This window comes from Neomonachus schauinslandi, chromosome 7, assembly GCF_002201575.2.
Source record: "Neomonachus schauinslandi chromosome 7, ASM220157v2, whole genome shotgun sequence".
In the NCBI taxonomy this organism is placed as follows: Eukaryota; Metazoa; Chordata; class Mammalia; order Carnivora; family Phocidae; genus Neomonachus; species Neomonachus schauinslandi.
Genome location: NC_058409.1, coordinates 82,189,564 through 82,212,692, shown reverse-complemented (window position 1 = coordinate 82,212,692; position 23,129 = coordinate 82,189,564). Strand labels below are relative to the sequence as shown.

General features: G+C 34.6%; 1 protein-coding gene across 2 annotated transcripts in view; it reads right to left on the bottom strand.

Annotated features, from left to right (window-relative positions):
* Window positions 1–23,129, bottom strand: part of FER (FER tyrosine kinase) — a 427,159-nt gene that overhangs the window by 244,992 nt on the left and 159,038 nt on the right. For both annotated transcript variants that reach the window (XM_021701487.2, XM_044917073.1), the window contains 2 exons: window positions 15,901–15,993; window positions 5,228–5,431 (listed from right to left, as the gene is read on the bottom strand). In XM_021701487.2, coding sequence (XP_021557162.1) covers window positions 5,228–5,431; window positions 15,901–15,993 — 297 coding nt within the window. The remainder of the gene's footprint in view (window positions 1–5,227; window positions 5,432–15,900; window positions 15,994–23,129) is intronic.

The following is a 23,129-nucleotide window of genomic DNA, read 5'->3' as shown; positions in this document are numbered from 1 at the left end:
AGTTATATAGATACCTATGATTAGAATATATCAAAAAAACTCAAAGAATATACACTGAACCCAGAAGGTGGTGTTAGGAAAACATCTGCTACATCTAGAGCTTATTTCTGAGTTATCAGTGTGCTGCTTAAGAATCAGTCATGCATATGGATGAAAAACACATAAAAAACAGAATCAGATTTTGTTTCTATACATACTTCCAGAGTACTGTTATTATACAAAGAAGTCAGACAGGACAGAATACACACATAAAAATGAGAAGGGGATTCAATGAATGTATAATCTGAAATAATATGCCTGAGTAGATCCCCTGAAAAAGAATTGAGAACAAGCAGGCTTAAGGAAAAGCAAGCAAACAAGCAAGATAGATTTCTGAAAGAGGCAGCTGAGATGAATAAGCTAAATAAAAAAACAAAGGCTAAATAAAACATTCCTTTTTTCGGTAAAATACCTAAAAATGAAAATATAAAACATAAGCTCTAGCTTTCTCAAATAAAAATGGCACATGGAATACTTATAAGTAACTCATTAAACCAGTACACAGGAAAAATTGTCAGAGAGTTTGGGAAATAGTATTAATATGGTTTCGGTATGTCTTTTCCTAGTTAACTTTTACTCATTCTTCAGATGTTGTCTCAAACTTAACTTCCTTAAGTTTCCCAGTTAAAAGCTTTTATAGCAATGTGTATCTACAGCTTTATAATTATTACTTTATGGCTTATAATTATATATAACGTGTGATTTACGAGTGACCATGAGCCTCCCTCCTAGACTATAAGCTCCACCATTATATCCCTGGGCCTTAAAAGTACTCAATCAGTACTTCCTGGAAATTAATATTAATGAGGTTTTGGAAAGGCTTTGTTTAATTGTTAAGAAGAAAGTCTCCTAAGTCTTTAATCATGTGTCAGGGACACAGAAAATGATACCTTATCACAGTTTATTTTGACTTCAAGTTATTTATTGCCTTCTCTTGGGTCCTTGAAGGATAGGAGTAGAGTGATTAAAATAACTCTAAATATACAACAATAAGGCACAAACTTGGAATCAACTGTCATTCAAACAAGTCTGGGATTTACTCGCTTTCACTCAGTCTTCCTTAAGACTCATGGCATGAATTTAAAAATACATGTAGTTCAAAGAGCCTAGAGATTGCGACAACAACAGAACAAAGTAAACCTGTCTGGTACATGCAGAGACTAAATCTACAGGCTCGAAGTGGAACTTAGCACATAATAGACATCCAATAAATACCTGTTGAATGAATCAGTGATTTAATACATTGAGCTACCCAATTTTACACAATAATTACAACCTCCACGTTGGGGTTATTTTTGTTTTATTGACTCATATCCCTGGTCCTTACACATTACTCACTCAATTAGTATTTCCTGAATAAATGGATAAAGAAATAAAAGATGATGATATGCCATTATATAGAGGATTTTTTGTTTTATTTTTAAATATTTATTATTATGTTGTTATTTTTAATTCATCACCATATGTTATTTCAAATTTTCTTGGCTCCATCATCCCTAGATCTGCATCTTTAATATTTCTCTGTTCATGAATTCTACCAATGTCTCACCTACTACGTTTTAAGTTCACTGAGAAGTAGGCCATACATTTTTCAGTTTCATCTCCTTACACTGAATAACATGGTACTTTGCAAAAAATGAGTTTTTAGCAAATGCCTGTCATATAAATAAATTAGAGAAATATAACTGGGCACTTTCCCATTAATATTAAGATCTCTCTGGAGCACTTCTGTCTTACTACATGTATTTTTGTTTTATCATATACAAAAATAAAGATTTGCATCTACATTTACTTATCAAATGGAACAATGCTATGTGAATCTCTATGAAAATCTATCAACATTTATGACACAAAATAAACAGTTTCAAGAACAAATTCTAAATATGTTTAGGTACAAACTCTGCTATATCAAACACCCTACCCAGGCTGGTAACTATGGAACTGGTCAGTGACTAATGCTAGAATTACACTGAGATTCAGATGTTCCTAGATATGCTTAATATTATCTGGCTTTATGAAATTAATATATTTAGTGTCCAATAAAAAGTACAACACTTCTTGCTCGAAGAGTTAAGACAAAAGATAGATATTCTCTGCTAGAATAGTAAAAAATGTAAAAATTGAAAGTATCCGTGTCCATCTTGATCATTCATAATGTTCACATAATGTTCACAGCATGCAGAGTTTCACCACATGTTAAAAAGTAACTGTGTGATGCATTCAAAAAAAAACCCAGCTTCAAAATAATTGCCATCCTACACTACACTACAGTTGACAGAGACAATGTTGCTAAAATACCATTATTTGTGATTGATGAATACCTCAAACTTAAATATATAAATTCTAAAACAACACTTTCATTATTATTTAAATTTCACAAATAAATCTCATGGAAACCAAAAAGACATTTTTTAAATTAACTTTCCGAATTACATGGATATCTCTTACAAAATACATTTGTATTTTTTCTCAGATAAACTCATCAAACAATGGCAAAAATTTTTACCTAATATTTCCATAGCACTTTATACCTTATAAAACATGTATTTACTGATTTGATTCCCACAATCATGATACAGGCTGTTAACCCCATTACTTTCCAAACCATAGACCTTCTAAAATGCAGAACTGGGATGGAATCCCAAGTCTTATGATAACAAGTTCAATGCTTTTTTCATGTTATTTGGTATTTTTCTCATTTTCTAAAATCTCAATTTCCTTATGTCTTCACCTCTTAGGACACCTATCCCCTCATTTATGTACAGCCTTTATAATCTACTATTAGATTATAAACTCCTTGATTGGACTATAATAGGCAACCATTAAATATCTGATAATGAATTCCCCCATTTATTGGCCCTTTCAAGCAACATGTATATGAGGAAGGAAATGGGATAATTTTAGCTCATGGAATATTTACCCACACAAAATGAAAAAGAATTAAAAACTCTCCCAAAAGTCTAGATCACCTCAAAACTCCTATTTTCTACTGATTGAAGAACACGTTATATAGTAAGAATTAACTAAATAAAATTAGGCAGTGGAAAACCTGAGACATTTACAGAAATGCAAGCACTCTCATCCTAAACAGAGATCTTTGCAAAATTTCAATGACAGAAAGAAGCTGAATAAAATCTTCAAATGTGAACCTGCAACAAAGTCTTTTCAGGATCTATTATGCTGTTCATTTTAGTCACTTAAAGTGAAAATATTAAAGACAAGTGGTAATTTGCAAGTAGACCCTTTCCTTTTTGTTTCTAAGAATACTAATTTAAATTCCTACAGTTACATTTTAAACTATAAGTGGTAATAGGGAAATATTTCAGTCTTGTTTAATGTATGACATATTTTTAAAATGGTAACTCTCAGAGCTTAGAAAATAGAGGGAGACATTCACATAAATTTTAGTTTATACTTTACCTATGACCTTTCCTTCTACAATTTGTATACCGTTTTATAAATATTGCTAGCCCGGTCACAGGTTGGAATAGGGAAGCTTGTCTACATCCATAACTTAAAGGCACATACAAATTATAAAAGAGTTTGCCAAGGAAATGTGGAATGACATATTACTAGAAACAGTAGGTTAGATGTACGAACATAGGAAAATATGATTTTGAAGTTGAGGTCTGAATACTACACAAAATTAACAAGGCTATGAAAATTATAATATAAACCTTAATGGATTTATTCCTTTTATAACCCATCTGAATGGCATCTATTTTCATTTAAATATAATTTCTAGATGTGAATATATGAAATGCCACTGTATACTCTGAAATGGTTACTTTCATGGTATGTGAATTTCACCTCAGAATTATAGATATATATACATTAATACATACATATCTACCTAAAACCCTCTGACCTTTATCTAATGATAATGGTTCAATCTTTTTGTAAGATAATTAGTATTATTCCAGTGCCTGGACATAAAATGAAATCTTAGACAGCCAGCTTGAAAATGCACACTATTTGAAATGCTGGAGTAAAAAATGACAAATAGAGGCCTTCATATACCAAAATTACTAAAAATTTTTCCGTGGGTAAAGTTAAACAAAATTCTGAGATTACTCTTCATCTGTTCAATGCTTAATCAAAAATATAACAAACATAAGTAGTTTAGCAGTACTTAAAGTTCAATAAATAAATTAGTATTAGAAGAAACAATGTGAATAAATCAGTTTAAAAATTTTTCATCTCTTTCTATTATTGTTTATTAATGCCAATAACCTAAATTAATAATAAAGCTAATTCAACTATCATTGTCCCACTTATTAAGGAATTTAATTATCCCTATTTAACAACATATTTCTTAAAATCTCTCATGATACATTTTTTTTTTAAATTTTATTTCTTTATTTGAGAGAGTGAGCGAGAGAGAGCACAATCTGGGGGAGGGTCTACGTAGAGGAAGAGGGAAGAACAGGCTCCCCACTGAGCAGGAAGCCTGATGCAGGACTCGATCCCAGGACCCTGGGATCATGACCTGAGCTGAAGGCAGACACTTAACTGACTGAGCCACCTAGGTGTCCCTCTCATAGTACATTTTTGACAGCAATTTCAAGGCCCAATTTTAGGAGCATAAAAGGAAAAATTGTGATAATCATATTTTTAGTTTTTATTTTAAAATAGCTTTAATGTTCAAGTTTAACTTAAAATATTTTAAATGTTTAACTTAAAATATTTTAAATGTTTAACTTAAAATATTTTAAATGTTTGGAGCACTGGGTGGCTCTGTCAGTTAAGCTTCGGACTCTTGATTTTGGGTTAGGTCATGATCTCAGGGTTGTGAGATGAAGCCCTGCATCGGACTCTGTGCTCAGCTAGGAGTCTGCTTGAGATTCTCTCCCTTCCTCTCCCTCTGCCCCTCCCCCTGCTTGTGCTCTCTAAATAAATAAATAAAATCTTTAAAAATATGTATATTTTAAATGTTTATATATTTAAATTTAAATTTATAACAACTATTTTTAATTTATAATACCTTAAAATACATATGTCCTTAATACATTGATCAGCATTTTAGTGAATTCTGACACACTGTATTGAAGGAATTCAGAAAAAAGTAAAATTAAGTACGAAGCATAAAATGTTATGGGCATTTATCACAAACTATTCATTATTTTACTCTAATTATAGCAAAATGAACGACATCAAAATATACATATAAACTAAATTGGAAACGTACATCAACAAATTGTATGATAAAGTGTCTCCTTTGTCCATCAGAATATACAGAAAGGACATATTCACCAGGTTTCCCATGACTCTCTCGCACCAAGAAGTCTCCTTGCTGTTTTAATAGATCTTGCGCTTCTATTCTGGGAATTGCTCCATGGTACCAGTCCTGTTCTGCCAGGGGCTTCTCACTTACAGGGATCGTATCAGAGAACTTGAGCAAACATTGAGAAAAAAAAAATAAATAGTAAATTAGAGAAAATAGGAATTCTTCCTGGTAAAACCGATAGCAATTATAAATACTTCTTACATACGTTCCTCTTTTTAATCGACCAATTAAAAGTTTCATGATGAATCTGAATTTTTCATAATTTTTAAAGAAAATATCTCTTGGAACACTGGTGCTGAAGTTTAGCTCAAATACATATCTTTCAATACTTTGAGTTTACTTGTCTATTCTATCATACATAGATGCACACAATATTAGCATTCAGTGTTAGAATTTATAGTCTTACTCACCGTATTATAAAAGAAATCCATATATTTAAAATTTACCAACCAGAGAATTATGATAGAAGGGGGTATTATCAGAGAAATTTGTCACAAAACAATTTCATTTTTATTCAAATTAAAAGTTAATTATTTTTATGGAATAAACTTTCAATGACACAGGCTGTAGACTGCCCATGTCATATGTTCCAGAAGCAATATTGAAGGCATCATTTGATGCTACCTTGCTGCTGTGCCTTCCCATTCTTACCCTCATTCCCCTGACTGCCTTATCCATTATCACTGCCACATGGCTGGTCCCGATCCTGCATTGCAACGGCCAGAAAAGCCGTAGGAGAAATAGCATCACTGGAAATCACCAACACAAAATTATAAACAAGTAGCAAAAACAGGAGAGGACTATAAGCCAGGACTATGGCACGAAAAGCAGATCATCTGTTATTTTAGGAGACCACATGCTAATATCAATTAACAGATAACTAAGGAGTGAGTTAGATGTCCTTGAAATGTTTCTAATTGATAATAGATGGAAGCACATTTTCTAGTTACAAGTAAAAAGTGTGTTATTTGTTTTTATCATCCAAAGAACTAAACTGCCCCAGATGGTTAAGAGTACTATATGGGTAAGGTACAATAATGTGCACTAACTCTTAAGATACTTAGAATACAATATGCACAATGTCTCATGAGAAAGTAATTTATAAATTGGAGAAATTAGAATTAATAATAAATGAAAGGCAAATATTCACACATACGGTATCTCAGAATGATGTTATGAACTCTATACAGGGAAAAAGTATGATATCTTTGCGGTAAATGAGAACTAGTTCTGAAGATAGCCTTCATCGTTTTGTACCTAGGAAGAAGCCCAAAACTTGTAAGTCAAAGTTCCATTTTACATTATCCAAAACCCATCCTACTGATTTAAAAAAAGAAACTTGAAAAATCCCAAATGGACTTCAAAGAAGAGCTCACATTTTGGTTTCTACTTCTTCCACTTACAATACACTTAATTACTTAAATATATATATGGTGTGACTTACACAGAAATTTTTTGTAAGCTAAATAAGGCTTTTCTTTTAGTACAAATTATGATAAATATAATACTTCAAAAACATTTTAATCAGTGTTTCCAAAAATAGATTTAAAGAACAAATTATACAGAGAACCAGCCACAAGTATGAGGTAAAAACAAATGCATAATGCACACAAAATTAAATTTTTGCGTATACTGATACTAACAGTTTATAATTCTTAAAATAGGCAGTCAAAATTATTAAATATATCTTTTCCAAAATTTTATCACACTGTATCTCAGTATAACACCAAATTTTTTACTATAATAGAAATATCTCCAAGTGTTTCCAATGGCAAAATTGTTTTATTGATTTTTTCTCAGAAAAATAAGAAATTCAATGTCACCTTGCAAAGAATTTGTTTTCATCATTATCTTTCAAGAAGGTCTACATATTAGAAAGGCGTCACAAACAAGGATGTCATGTGCTTGACTTCTTGTCCTATTCAACCTATCCTCCCAAATGTTGATTTATTTAGAACAGTAAAATGCAGAGCCTGGAGAATTCATTAAGTCAGAAGGGCATCTGAAGTACAAAAGCTCAGCTAACACTGAGAAATTCATTTAAGGATTTGAATGTGAAGAATCTGTTTGGGGGAAAAATCATCCTGAAAGAACATCTGTATTTGTTTATTTGCTTTAAAAATGAAGTGAATGGGAAGGAACTTACATTACTATATCACAGGGATTACACAACAGTTCTTTGGATTTATTAGTTTCTTTGAAATAGAGATCTGATACCGTTATAAAGTGTAAGCTGGGGGCACCTGGGTGGCTCAATCGGTTAAGCATCCGAATCTCGATTTCAGCTCAGGTCATGATTTCAAGGTTGTGAGATCAAGCCTGGTTGTGGGGCTCTGCACTCAGTGCAAGTCCGCTTGTCCCTCGCCCTCTACTTCTCACTCCCCGCACCTCCCCCCACCATGCCCCCTGAGCATATGTGCACACTCTCTCTCTCAAATAAATAATGATCTTTAAGAAAAAACAGTGTACGCTGAACAGTTTGTGAGTGTATGCATAAGTACATGTGTGTGCCTACACATACACAGGGGAAGGCCCTACATATGCCCGGTCTGGGTATATCAGGTTTTACAGGAACTTCTCTGCAAGCATTGGAAGGAACATTTTTATTAACATGATTTCAATTAAATTCCAACACAATTCGGCAAGCTTGTTAGTAATAGAATGTAGAATGCATCAGCAACAAAATCCAACATCCCAAGAACCGTCATAATTACATCAAAAAGGAAATGAAGCTTTTTACTTCAAATATCATATCTTTCTAATCCTCAGCAGGGAAAGATTTTTCCTTGTCAGTAAGTTATCTAAGATTTTTGCCCAAGATATGGGGGGAGTGGTTTCTTTTTTGAAGTTATAGTTAATCTAACACAGTTAATTAGTTATACTTAATAAGACAAGCTTTCTTGATTGACTGGGCTAGCTGTTTAGTTATTTTACCTGGGCCTTATTCTTAAAGAACATTCCAGTAAAAACATACTGGGCTTAGTGAAATAAAAAGATTCATTTAAGTGAAGAGGCAATGAGGAGTCAATACTAGAAAATGAAAATATTTTTTGGGGGGGGGAGGGGAGAATAAGGGCCTATTTTTTTTTTTCTTAACCTATTCAGCCTAATTTCCAAGTATGTAATGAAAATTGGTATGGCTTTACTTATTTCTTCAAAGATTTTATTTATTTATTTATTTGAGAGAGAGAAAGAGTGCACACACTCAAGTGGAGGAAGGGGCAGAGGGGAAGGGAGAGAGAGAATCTCAAGCAGACTCTGTGCTGAAAGTGGAACCCAATGTGGGGCTCTATCTTACAACCCTGAGATCATGACCTGAGCCGAAACCAAGAGTCAGAAGCTTAACCGACTGAGCCACCCAGGGCCCCAAATTGTATGCCTTTATTGCAAACATTTCAGTGCAAGATGAGCTCCTTTTTGAGAGGCCAAAAAAAATGTTAAAAAAAAAAAAAATCAGGGCAGCCATCAAAAGGAATGAGATCTTGCCATTTGCAATGACGTGGATGGAACTGGAGGGTATTATGCTAAGCGAAATAAGTCAATCAGAGAAAGACATGTATCATATGACCTCACTGATATGAGGAATTCTTAATCTCAGGAAACAAACTGAATGTTGCTGGAGTGGTGGGGGGTGGTAGGGAGGGGGTGGCTGGGTGATAGACATTGGGGAGGGTATGTGCTATGGTGAGCGCTGTGAATTGTGCAAGACTGTTGAATCACAGACCTGTACCTCTGAAACAAATAATCAATATATGTTAAAAAAAAAAAGAAGATAGCAGGAGGGGAAGTCTGAAGGGGGGGATATCGGAGGGGGAGACAAACCATGAGAGACAATGGACTCTGAAAAACAAACTGAGGGTTCTAGAGGGGAGGGGGGTGGGAGGATGGGTTAGCCTGGTGATGGGTATTGAGGAGGGCACGTTCTGCATGGAGCACTGGGTGTTATGCACAAACAATGACTCTATATATAACAATGTTAGAAGCGCTGTGAATTGTGCAAGACTGTTGAATCTCAGATCTGTACCTCTGAAACAAATAATGCAATATATGTTAAGAAAGAAAAAAAAAAAAGAATGTAGTGGGAGGGGAAGAATGAAGGGGGGGATATCGGACGGGGAGACAAACCATGAGAGACGATGGATTCTGAAAAACAAACTGAGGGTTCTAGAGGGGAGGGGAGTGGGAGGATGGGTTAGCCTGGTGATGGGTATTAAAGAGGGCATGTATTGAATGGAGTACTGATGCAAGAATTTTTATTTTTATTTTCCCTTATTTCTCATTTTTCTACATCTTAGTGTCTGGGGAGCAAGAATGGCTAGAAGGAGGGGAGGTAAGTTAAAACCTTAGGAATAAAGAAAGACAACTAAGGTATAAAATATATAGTATTTAACCTGAATTTAACAACATGCCTTGTTAAAGGAAGTACAAGGTTGCTCTGCTAGGCTTGAAGGAGAATGCTAACAACAACAAGCAGTATATGATGTTATGCATGAAAAGAACTATACCTCCCTATGCCAATGGTGGAAGCCAAGCATTCTTGGCTGTAATACTAACATTACAATGATGTACAACTTAAACATAGCTGAATTACAGTTTTTTTTAAAGATTTTATTTATTTATTTGACAGAGAGAGAATGAGAGAGAGAGCACATGAGAGGGGGAGGGTCAGAGGGAGAAGCAGACTCCCCGCCGAGCAGGGAGCCCGATGGGGGACTCGATCCCGGGACTCCAGGATCATGACCTGAGCCAAAGGCAGTCGCTTAACCAAATGAGCCACCCAGGCGCCCTACAATTTTCTAAATTCCTAAAAAGAAGCAAGCTAGCAAATCTTATTTACAATAAGATTATATATTATTCTATATAATGGAAGCATTTCTTTATTGTCTAATATTTTTATTTTCTAAATTCTAGTACAAAGTAATTCTAAAACTGAAATAACATATATGCCAATACGGTATAGAAAAGTAAGAATTTTAAGGAAGGAAGAGTTGAATAATTTTTTAAGTAGGCTTCATGCCCAGCATGGAGCCCAACATGGGGCTCAGACTCACGACCCTGAGATCAAGAGTAGGATGCTTAACCGCCTGAGCCACCCAGGAGCCCCAAGGGTTGAATAATTTAATAATTCTTCTGAGGTCTTAAGAACAATTATTTGGAACAAGATGTGCTTTATTCTGGTTTTAAAGAACATTTTTCAAAGAGTACTACTATTAGAAATGTGTTATCGTTCCATAGAGCAGTGATACAAGTAGTACTCACAAGGGGATGGAACAAGTTGTTTGCTCAACCACTTACTATAGAAATTCTGCAGTAAAAGATGGCTCTGAGAAAGGGAAGTATTCTTGATATGACTAGAAGAGATCTCATTAAATAGAATGTGGCTTGAAAAACTTTCAATGGAAATGGATACGCATGGTTACCAGTAGGCTTCCAGATTATGCAATTAATCCTAACACCTCTGGCCCTGACTTCAGAAGCAGTCTCTGAGAAATAGTTCTCAAAGCAAAATTACAACCTCCTGCAGCACAGGAAGATGCTGAATATGGAGTAGTTCACAGAGCCCAGAGGGACTAGTGAAAGTTATTTAAGGCTTTTAGTACACTGAGAAAAAGAACACATTCTTGGAGCTGTTAAAACATATTAAAAGACTACTCAGATCATAACAATAAATATTAAACATCAACCATCAGATGCTACATTGGATTAAAGCCAAATTCATGTATCATTTAATTATCTTACATTCTCCCTTCCATCAAGACTGTTGATCGAAGTATTCCGTGAGACTGTCTTCAAATAAGCTCTACATTTTAGCCACACTATTAAAAATATTGAAATAAACAGCTATGACAAGTCCAATAGGAATAATATTAAGATTAATTCTAGTTTCATCTCTGTATGTATAATGCAATTAATTGCCTCATTTTATTTAAAATTATGCTTTAAAGTTCCAATTTTTATATGTTCATTTGAATAATGAAACAGTGATTTCATAGCTGTTGCCTTTTTAAGGTTTTAAATTAAATATGCTTCCACATACAAAAGAATGGATCTGGACCTCGGCCATGCACCATATACAAAAATTAACTAATAACGGATCAAAGACCTACATGTATAAGTTAAAACTATAAAACATTCAGAAGGAAATAAAGGTGAAATTTTTTATGATCTTGGATTAGATGATGGTTTTTTAGCTACAACACCAAAAACATGTACCATCAAAGAAAAACAGATAAACTGGACTTTGTCAAAAACTTTTGTCAAATGACGTTATCAAGAAAGTGAAAAGACAGTCCATAACATGAGGAAAAAAAAAAAATTTGCAAAGTATACATCTGTTAAGGGGCTTGTATCCAAAAAATGTAAAGAACTCTTATAACTCAAGAATTAAAAAGCAACCCTATTAAAAAGTGTTCAAAGAAAAGGAACAGTCATATCTCTGAAGAACATATACAAGTGGCTAATACGTACATGAAAATATGCTCAACATCAGTAGTCATTAGGAATATACAAATAAAAGATACATCATTTCACATCCACTAGTAATATAATTTTAAAAAACAGAAAATAATAAGCACTGATGACATTGTAAAGAAATTAGAATATTCATATACTGCTAGTGGAAATGTAAAACTGGGAAACTACCGTGGAAAAATGTTTGGCAGTTCCTCAAAAACTTAAACATAGAATCACCATATAACCCAGCAATTCCCAGGTATATAACAGAGAGCAATGAAAATGCATGTTCACGTAAAAACTTGTATATCAATGTTCACTGTAGCGTTATTCATAATAGCCAAAAAGTGGAAACATCCCGAGTGGCCATCAGCTGATGAATAGGTAAACAATATGTGATAAATTCATAAATGGAACATTATTCAGTCATAAAAAGAAATGAAGTACGTCACATGCTACAACAGAGATGAACCTTGAAAACACTATACTAACTGGAAAAAATTAGACACAAAAGGTCACATATTATATGATTCTATTTATGTGAAATGTCCAGAATAGGCAAATCCTTAGGGATCAAAAGTGGTTAGTGACTGCCAGAAAATGGGAAAAGGAGGGAGTTGAGACTAACTACTACTAGGTATGGAGTATCTTATTAGCGAGACTGAAATGTTCTGGAAGCAGACAGTAGAGATGGTTGCGCAACATAGTGAGTATACCAAAAACCACTAAGTGTACAATTTAAAATGGTGAATTTCATGTTGCATGAGGTATATCACCATAAAATATTTTGAATATGCTTAACTATGCCGTTTTGGCAAGTTTATTTTAAGCTTTTTTATAGAGAAAAAAATTGTTTAGAATAATAAAAAAAATTCTATTTTACATTTACCAAATTAGAATACTCTAAAAAATACTATATTGTGTCAGAAAAAATTTTAATTATGACTAAGCAGTCTCTACATTGTTATACTTCTTAGATTATCGTACTTAACACCTGAAACCTTCACACTCATAGTAAGACCCAAGGCCTCAGTTACCTGTATATCTGAGGGAGAAACCCTTTCTCCAAATAAGTAGGATACCAAATGATTTACAGAAAAAGTTGTGTACATTTATTCACAGTGAACAATAGTGTCATAAACTGCAGACTATCTCAGTCTTTTTGGTTCATAAGATTTCTAAATAAATCAGGAAATACCAAGGAGAACTTCACTGATAGAAGTAATGATCTCCTTCAGCATGAAGATACAAATAGAGCAACTGGGCCTTGAGGAAGTAAACATTCTCTAGAATTCTCAATTACAGAGGGAACAATTTCTTAGAAAAAATGGGCATTTCATAGCTTCGAGGACACTGATAATTTATGACAAATAGATCACAATGTATAATTGAACGAGATACATGCTTTGTGGGAAAGGCACTTCAATTCATTTCAGCTAAAAGCAGTTTGTTAACACTAAACTTTTATCTATATCAGTCACTGTCAATTTGGTAAATTTATTTAAAAATAAAGTCCATTTTTAAATGGAGAAGATAACATGTAAATAACTTCAAATTTTAACAAGTTAAGATTTGTACCATTAATTCATTAAGATTGTGCATATTATATCTGACATAATTTTAGGATAGCCAACCATGTGTAACTTCATCATATTGTACTAACTGGATTTCTTTTGTTTCTATATGTAAATGAGCATGTCTTTACATACATAAAGGAAAAAAACTCCCTCACCCTCTGATCAACCTGATTTATCAAAACAGGCTCCGTTAGAGCCAAAAGCTGAAGTTCTCATAACTATGAGCTTCAAAGTGATGTATGTGACATGAAGTCTCAGAACCACTACAGTACTCCTAGACACCTGTCTTGAGGGCACAAAATTCTTAGGCATCCCAGATTGTCGGGAAAACAAACAAACATTAGGAGTGTTATCCCATTCCTACTCTTATAATATTATATTATTTTTCTGTCACTAGCTAACATTTGAAGCTCTAAATTCCACTCTCCTAATTTTACACCGAAGAATAAAGCTGAAGATAACCTTGAGTTTATAATAGGCCTTCGTTCTCAAGTATTTAAGAGAGTTGACTAAAGGAAAATTGGGCAGGGGAAGTACCTTTCATAAATCAGCTCACTGATGAACTGCTACTAGTTGCTGGCACAAAGACCTCTGACTAAGTGAAATAAAGGTGAGTTTATGACAACTTAACAATGTCATGTGTTTCACTGACTTGTTTCAATGCTAAATAATTTTATGAAGTGCTAACTGAGGTATGTGAACATTTCTTTTTAAGAACTGATTTTCTTGGGACGCCTGGGTAGCTCAGTCGGTTGAGCATCTGCCTTCGGCTCAGGTCATGATCCCAGAGTCCTGGGATCAAGCCCCATGTTGGGCTCCCTGCTAAGCAGGGAGTCTGCTTCTCCCTCTGCCCCTCCCCACTGCTCGTGTTCTCTCTCTCTCTCTCTCAAATAAATAAATAAAATCTTAAAAAAAAAACTGATTTTCTTTTTTTTGAAGAACACACTTGAACATTTCCTTTCAAGAACATTTTTTCTTTTTTAAAAAACTTTTTAAATATTTCTTTTCAAGAACTCTTTTTCTTTTCTTCTATGTCATCAAAACCTGTCCTCATAGTCTCTAGAATATATCATGGATTCCTAATCAAGCCTCCCATACTTTATTTTGAATGTCAAATCATAATAAACCAAGTCCTATAAACTACTATTTATCTGTGAAGTTAGAAATCATTAATTTAAGAAAACAAGATTAGGATAGGGCCTTAAAAGAGACTTACTCTACCATGTAGTTTTTGCCTAAAATTATTATTTTTGTATTTGCTATTCAATGCCAGGGGAGATGGTCTGCATTACTTCACAGCCCCTCCCTATTGCCATAGATCACTTCTGGAGGTCGGAAGTAATAATAGCAGCATCAAAGGCTAACGCTGAAGTAGAAAATCTCTTTTATATGAAAATAAAATTTTCTTCTTCTTTGTTAATTAAAATACCTGATGCTTTGCCTCAATTGTGTATAAAAGAGTGTTGCTTGAGTGGAATAAATATGGGAACATGTGTTACATATTAAAAAGGAATTATAGCAAATAAATCTGAAATGTGAATGGACATTTAACTAATCTGTGGTAGGAAACACCTTGTTGGGCACCTGGGTGGCTCAGTTGGTTAAGCGACTGCCTTCGGCTCAGGTCATGATCCTGGAGTCCCTGGATCGAGTCCCTCATGGGGCTCCCTGCTCGGCGGGGAGTCTGCTTCTCCCTCTGACCCTCCCCCCTCTCATGTGCTCTCTCTCATTCTCTCTCACGCAAATAAATAAATAAAATCTTTAAAAAAAAAGGAAACACTTTGTTTTTCTAAATAAGACTAGGTCATGTTATTTTAAGCAGCTGAACTTTTAAAAGAGTAAGAAATAACATAAGGATATTATTATGTAGAAACTCGGAAAGATTGGGGCAGAGCACATAATTATATTTGTAGTGAATATTGTTGTTTTGACCATCATTCATTATCATTCTAAAGCTCTGTTGTGCATGAGGGATAGCTAGGAAAAAAAGTTTGTTAATTTAGTCTTAAAGGTAATGAAGTAAGAAAAATATCTTAAAATTTTACTGTATAAAGGGAAAAAGAATATACTTTATCTTGCATGGCTATAGCTGCTGTTACCAGGGATTTGTAATATTTTGTGCAGCACCGTGACATGCCAAACCCAAATTTCAAATAGACTTCAATTTAATAATTAAAATGTTCTCAAAAATATGAACACACATATAAACTGATACATTTTAAAAATACATATACAATAGTCCCTATTATAAAAATATGTTTCACTGGAAAAAACTTTGTCTATGCTCTTCTTCTAATATAAAGCCTCAAAATAACTAAAATGTTTCCTATAATTATTTATATGTAGTACAGAAAGTCCAGAATACAAGTTTCTTTCCTCCCTATATCAGTGTTACATGAAATTTACTATATACATGTATGAACAGATTCATATGCATATAAAAATTATATTATGTACTTAGTTTTCTATTTGTAAGGACAAATTTACATATGATATTCATTGTTTATCAGAAACAAGCTAGAACACAGAATTCATCCTACTTACTGTTGAAGAGCCCAGTGCCGATTTTGGAGACCTAATTATTCCAGCAATTGAATGACGAATAGACTCAAATTTGGATAGCCTCTCCTTTCTTTCCTGGAGAGATTAAGAAAGAAGCTTTCAGCAATAGTAAACTAGTTTATACACAGTTATTCTGGGTATTTAGGTATTTATGCACAGCTAATCACATATTGCAACTAAATAAAATGCAACCTTCCTGACATTAAAGATGACAAATAATCAAATGCATATAAACTCTATAGTATTTTGGTCTCTTAATAAATGTCTTGATTTTGGGGAAAAATAAGAAATAAAAATTCATGAGAGAAAAGAAGAAATGCAAATGAAATTCATGGGAAACCAAGTATTAACATGCAGGAGAAAAAAAAAAAGACACAAGCTATAAGGAACCAGTCTAACATAGATTTCAGATAGCACTATAGTTGTGAGGGATTTTCAAGGAAAAAATAATAGGGAAAAATCAGGAGAACTATACTGAACACATTTTTTTAAATAGTGAATTCCACTTAAGTAGCTAGGAAACTTCCCAAAGATTCACATGATAATGATGACAATGATGACGACACCACCACCAGAGGAAGACCACAAAAAAATAAAATAAGGGGGTGGTGGTAGAACTCCACTAAGGAAAGTCAATCCAGGTTGCCACTTGCTTTAGGATGTACATTTCCAAGTATCATATATCACAATTGAAGGAAACTTTTCCTTAAAATTTCGTATCTTTAAATCCATTTAACAAATGCAATGAAGGGCTAGGTAAGAGGGTAGAAACCAAGAGAAAGTAGAACAAAAATGAGACCTAGAATGTAATAAAGAAGGACGCGTGGGGATTTGTAATGGAAGCACTGGTCAATTTTCCAATAATGACTACATTTCAACTGTTCATCAGCAGCAGACAAAAGTATTCGAGATTCTGTTGCCATGTGCTGTATTTCCATATGTCTTCTCACAGTAGTGATGCTCAATTTTACTTATCAGTAGAAAATAGGTAAAGCAGGCCACATCATTTGTTTCCTTTGTCTCTAATATGTAGGGTATGTGTCTCTATTCAGTAAATGCAGACATTTTTAGCCATTTGCTCTCTGAAAAACACTGTAGTTTCAGAAATTCAACTTCTGTCTCTCCAATTGCCTACTCCCACTTTATCTACTTTTCATTCTAATGGTTGCAGTAGTAATATTCTTATCATTCTACAAACAAATGCACATTAATAATTTAAAGTAATCTTATAACCACCTAACAAATGACCTCAACTTCTTTTTCATCATCATCACTTACATTATAAACTTGCTTATGATTCCATCCAACACTATCTATACCTCATTTTGGTCATTTATAAAATGCAAAAATTAATACAACCTTCTTCAGAGCACACTTACAAGTTACTGCACATGATTAAAAATTAACATGTTAAAAGCATGTACATATTTAATAAAACTTATTTTAAAAATAAATCTTTACTGTAGTACAAACAGTCATCACCTTAGGAATGTGAGCATTACATTCCATAGGCTTAGTCCTACCTGTAGCTTCACTTTACTTTTTAGTAAAAATCCCTGTACTGAGTCACAAGAAGCACTGAAGGAAAAACAGCCTTGAAGTATTGAAAGAACATGGTGACCTCTCTTTAATGCATGTCCATCTTCAACTTTGCCGTTTTGGGTTTTTTAAAAATCTAATTTGGCCGGGGGGCGGGGGGTGCTGGGTGGCTCTGTCCATTAAGCATCTGTCTTCAGCTCAGGTCATGATCCCAGGGTCCTAGCATTGAGCCCCATGTCGGGCTCCCTGCTCAGTGGGGAGCCTGCTTCTCCCACTCCCTCCACTCCTCTCTCTCAATAAATAATCTTTAAAAAAAATAAAAATCTAAATCTGGTTCTTAAGACGTCTCCTAAAAAGAAATGTTTGGGAAGGTAAAACGCAATAAAAGGTATAGCCAGAATATGGAGAACAGAAGAGTGGGGAGTAAGGCATACACAGCAGTTGTATATTATATTATAAAATATATTATAATGGTAACACATATATATACAGCCATATATTTATATACAGTATACTTATAGCATGTAAGATGTTTACACATATTTATATTATTTAGAGTTATAATATATATAGTAAAATATGTTTTTATATAATAACAAAATTATATATAGCATACATATACCAGAAAGCACTGCAGTGGCTACAGTTTTCTACTTCCCAGCCCAATGTACCCACTTCTTCCCCTGGAAAACCTCTCCCTGACTCTGAGTGGCCGTGGAGGTGGTAGCGACATTAGCAGAAGCAGTGATACGACTGCAGATCTTGCTGCTGCTACTACTGACAGGAAGATGAGATGAAAGTGCTAACTTCACCTGTTTGGCAACGAACGCTTCACAAGGGAGCACCAAGCACCTCTGCTGCGAATTTATGCTTCTCCTCTGAGTTAATGCTCTTAAAATACTGGAGAGAGTATGGAGCCAGTTTGTAAGAGTACCATGAGAACTGAAAAGCACTGAGAGGTTATGCAGAAAAGTAGAAAAATCAGGGGAGAGTTTTACATATTAGAAAGTGTTTTATTTGTATCTGATTTAATAATATGCACTGAAATGACAACAGTAATTTTCTTCAAGCTACATTTGGGCATCAAACCTTATGACAGAAAAGAGAACCATTTCCCCCAAAACCTTTTGATAATATCAAAAAAGATACCATCTTCTTAAGAAACCAACACTAGATAAGCCTAATGGGCAGGTCCGGGTGTGGGGTAGAGAAGACTTCAAAAAGTGCTTCCTTTATATTAAGTGATGAAGCATAATAATCTGTGTGTTTGAGGGGATACAATTAGTAAAAAAAAGTACCCTTTCATTTAAAGTACTCTTCAAATAGGCTGATCTAAAAAATGTATTATCACAAACACTAAGTAGACCTTAAGTTTCTTAAAGGAATAATCAAATACAAATAAAGTTTATTAAAAAATTTTGACCAGTGTCAGCTCCATTGGTGCCAGATTTCCACAAATCGAACATGAAACTCACTTGCTAAAGCTGGTCTATGTAGCATTATATACCAGCTTTAAATTATGGTCTCATAACACTTCAGACTGTGCTGAATTCACCAACAGGTTGACTTTTGTATCAGTGAATTAAATAGCTACTTTTAGAAATTAAAATTTAAAAAGCTTCATTTTAATTACCATGGATACAACGACTAATCCTGCCTGTAGGGCAGCTAAGGCTGGTGATGACAGCGCTCATTTTACCCCCCTCAAGTAATGACAAGGTAAAGATCTTTCTCCAGATAACAAACACAGGGATTAGTGTGGGCAACAGGATGGCCCCTCACAGTGGAGGGACTTGGAGGCCAGAGAAGGGGAGAAAGGAGGGATGATGTTATGAAATAATAGTCTGATGAGATGCCCAGAAAAACGTTGTTAAGTGTAGCTGTAAATCTATCTTGAAAGAAAAGTTCTAGATGCACTATCACTTTCACATCTCATTCAAGAATAGCTTTTCATTTTCATTACTTTAAAATTAACTAAAGGGGGCGCCTGGGTGGCTCAGATGGTTAGGCGTCTGCCTTTGGCTCGGGTCATGATCTCAGGGTCCTGGGATCAAGTCCCGCATCAGGCTCCCTGCTCCTTGGGAGCCTGCTTCTCCCTCTGCCCCTCTCTCTCTCTGTCTCTCATGAATGAATAAATAAAAAATCTTAAAAAAAAAATTACATTAAATTAAATTAAATTAACTAAAGGGTAGGGGCGCCTGGGTGGCTCAGTTGGTTAAGCGTCCGACTCTTGGTTTCAGCTCAGGTCATGATCTCAAGATGGTGGGACCCAGCCCCGTGTTGGGCTCCGTGCTCAGCGGGGAGTCTACTTGATGATTCTCTCCCTCTTCCCCCTCTCCCTACTCTCTCTCTCTCTGAAAAAATAGTCTTTAAAATAAAAAATAAAATTGACTGAAGGGTCTCACAATTTCTGTCTCTGTCCCTCTATCTCTCTTTCCATAAATATATATATGGAGATGTTTCATAATATATATGAAACTGCTTCATAGTAATTAAAAGTTTTATTATCAATTTATAAAAAAGAACTCTAAGAAATAATACCTAAACTACTTACAGTTCAAGTAAAACCATACCTATCAGGCTTTTTAATTACTCTTCACTAAAACTCCCAAATTGCAGTAAAAGAGACTATCAGGTCACCTCTACCCTCTGCTCACTGAAGCACAGGCAAAGATATAAAAGGCAGGAATCAAAGCTTTGCTGACTGGACTAAGTGACAAAAATCAGCAGCTCTTCCAAACGACAGCATAATTAGATAGCGGAGTAAGTTACTTTAACCAGAAAGCACATAATGGTTCTTAGAGCAAGGCTCTTAAAGGAGGCACTAAGGTAGAAAAAATAAGGTTCTTGATGTCAGAAGGCATAACAAGAATGATTCTGAGCAAATTACTTCACTAGCTTGGCTCTCAGTTTCTCTATCAGTACACAGAAGGACACCAGACTAGACAAAACCTTCATCTCAAAATTTCTGTAACCATCGTCCAGCTCCCCAGTCATTTCATTGCACTGATCACTGGCAAAACTCCCACAGAAGAGTTCCATGTAGCAGGCTGGTCACCAGAGTTACTTCTGTTTGAGTGTTCCGTCACATTCTGCCTGAGGTGTCCTCAGAACTTGACCTCCAACAGAAAGGCGAACTACAGTGAAAGGTGTTACTGGGACACTTTTTACGCTAATAATAAGTCATTAAAACAATAATCAAATATTATTTCTCACAGACTTTGGTAAGTAATCCCAATCTAATAACATTTTTAGAAGGAACAATGAAAGTTATGATTTGGCCCTGTGGGAACAGTCAGATACATATTCAGATCAGGAGGCAATAAGGATCAAGGAAAAGATAACAATATTCATGCTCAAGCTCCAGGCTGAGTGCCAAATATCTTTGAGACTACTTATGCAAAGCAGCCATGAAATTTGGAGGGATTTTGTGAGAAATAACTAGAGGGAAATTATAACCTCAGAGAAGATTGTCTCCTGAAAAAATTCTAGTCTATTGATAAATGACTCCATAATGTAAATGAAATACTGCAAATATTGATATATCCTTCATAAGAGGAATGCATTTATAAATAAATAACTTAGTCTTTTGCAGATGTTGATTTGCTGGGGAGAATGAAGAATACACAGCTTTTATTCCCATCAGGATATAGAATTTAAGTACTGAAACAGTTTGTAAGTGATTTATTTTAGCAATTGGGTTCTGACTAAAGACAAATCATTTTAGAAGTATTCACTGCCTAGTAACCTAGTTTGTCATGCTGTTTTTCTTTGATGCTTGCATATTAAGAATATTTATTAAAAGACAGCCTGCTTGCTAAGTCAGCCATTTTCATATTCTGAAATAATGAAATTGGAAACCAAACGTGCACAAAAGGAACATTTGAATGATTATTCAGATTTTGTCTTAAAATACAATACTAAGAAAATTTACAATACAACAGAATAGAGTTCACTGAAACCCAGGTTGTAAAATGTCATATTGTTCTTCTTGCTTTCTTGACTGTACATCTCTTAACTAAGATGATGTCTCTAGGGAAACAAGACCCAAGCAGGAGGCCATAATCAGCTCCTTTCCTATTCAAAATCTAAGTACAATTCATGTTCCATGGTGCTTTTCTCAAATGCATGAGCAAAATTACTATAGATATTCTTTTTGTAAGTTATCTAATAGTGCAAAATGCACACCAATCAGTTTCCTTACGAGCACCTCATTGACTCTACAATTTAAGTGCTGATAGGCTCTGCTCAGTAAACAACTGTGTATCTCAGTTTTTTTTAAAAAATTATATTATTCTGAGTTAAATTATCAAGACTCATCTAAACTGTTCCTTTTATTTTTTTTAAAGATTTATTTATTTCAGAGAGAGAGAGAGAGGGAGGGAGAGAGAGTAGGGGGGGGGCCAGAGGGAGAGAGAATCTCAAGCAGGCTTCCTGCTGAGCGTGGAGCCTGACATGGGGCTTGATCTCAGGACACATGACCCATGATTTAAGCCGAAATCATGAGTCAGATGCTCAACCAACTAAGCCACCCACATGACCCTGAGAGATTCTGCCTTTAAAACAACTATACATATACATAAAAAAACAATAATAAGACATGAAATTTATCTTCTTTGCTTAAACTAGTAACTTATAAGACAAAGAATGCATTATAATGAGAGCAGAAGTATTATTTCATTAGAGGTCCCTATGTCTAATAATGGAGGCACTTTGCCAACTCCAGCCACACCCTCACAAACTCCAAGCTCACCACTCTATTTAACAACTTACTTTGATCAGGTAAAAATAACCCTTTTGTCACTTCCTGAATAAGCTGCTCATGTCTTTCCAACAGCAGCTTCCTTACCTCTCCTCTCTCTCCTACCTCTGCCTCCCCTTTTCCTTTCTTTTCTCCTCCTTCTCTCCCCGTACTGTAATAAACTTATAAATATTAGCCATTATTATTTTAGTCTTACTAATACTGACAAAACATCTTTTGGCTATTGTGAATAGTACTGCTATAACCACAGACACATATGTACTTGAGTACCTGTTTTCAACTCTTTTGGGGATACACGTAAGAGTGGAATTGCTGGGTCATATAGTAATTCTGGGTTTAGCTTTTTGAGGAACAGTCAAACTATTTTCCACAGTAGCTGAGCCATTTTACATTCCCACCAGCCATGTATGAGGCTTCCAATTTCTGCACATCCTTGTTGAAACTTGTTACTTTCCATTTTTCTGATTATAGCTATCCTAGTGGGTGTGAAGTATTCCTTGCCTTCATTTTTAAAGGATTTTTTTTTCCCCCCACTGGATATAGAATTCAAAGTTTTTTCTTTTTCTTTTTTTTCTCTTTCAGCACGTTGTCTTGTGGTCTCTAGTGTTTCTGGTGTGAAGTCAGCTATAATTCATATCATTATTCCCCTATACATAATAAATATTTTTCCATGATTACTTTTATAATAAACAAGGATATAAGCAAATGTAATTTTATTTTAATTATCCTGCTTGAAGTTTGTTAAATTTCATGGACTTGTGGGTTGAAAGTGTTAGAAAACACTCAACCATTGTCCCTTCAGATATGTTTTCTACTCCCATCTCTCTCTCCTCCCCTCCTTAGATTCTAATTACATGTATGTTTGTCTATTTGAGATCACCCTGTGATCTCAAATACTTGGTTTTTCTTT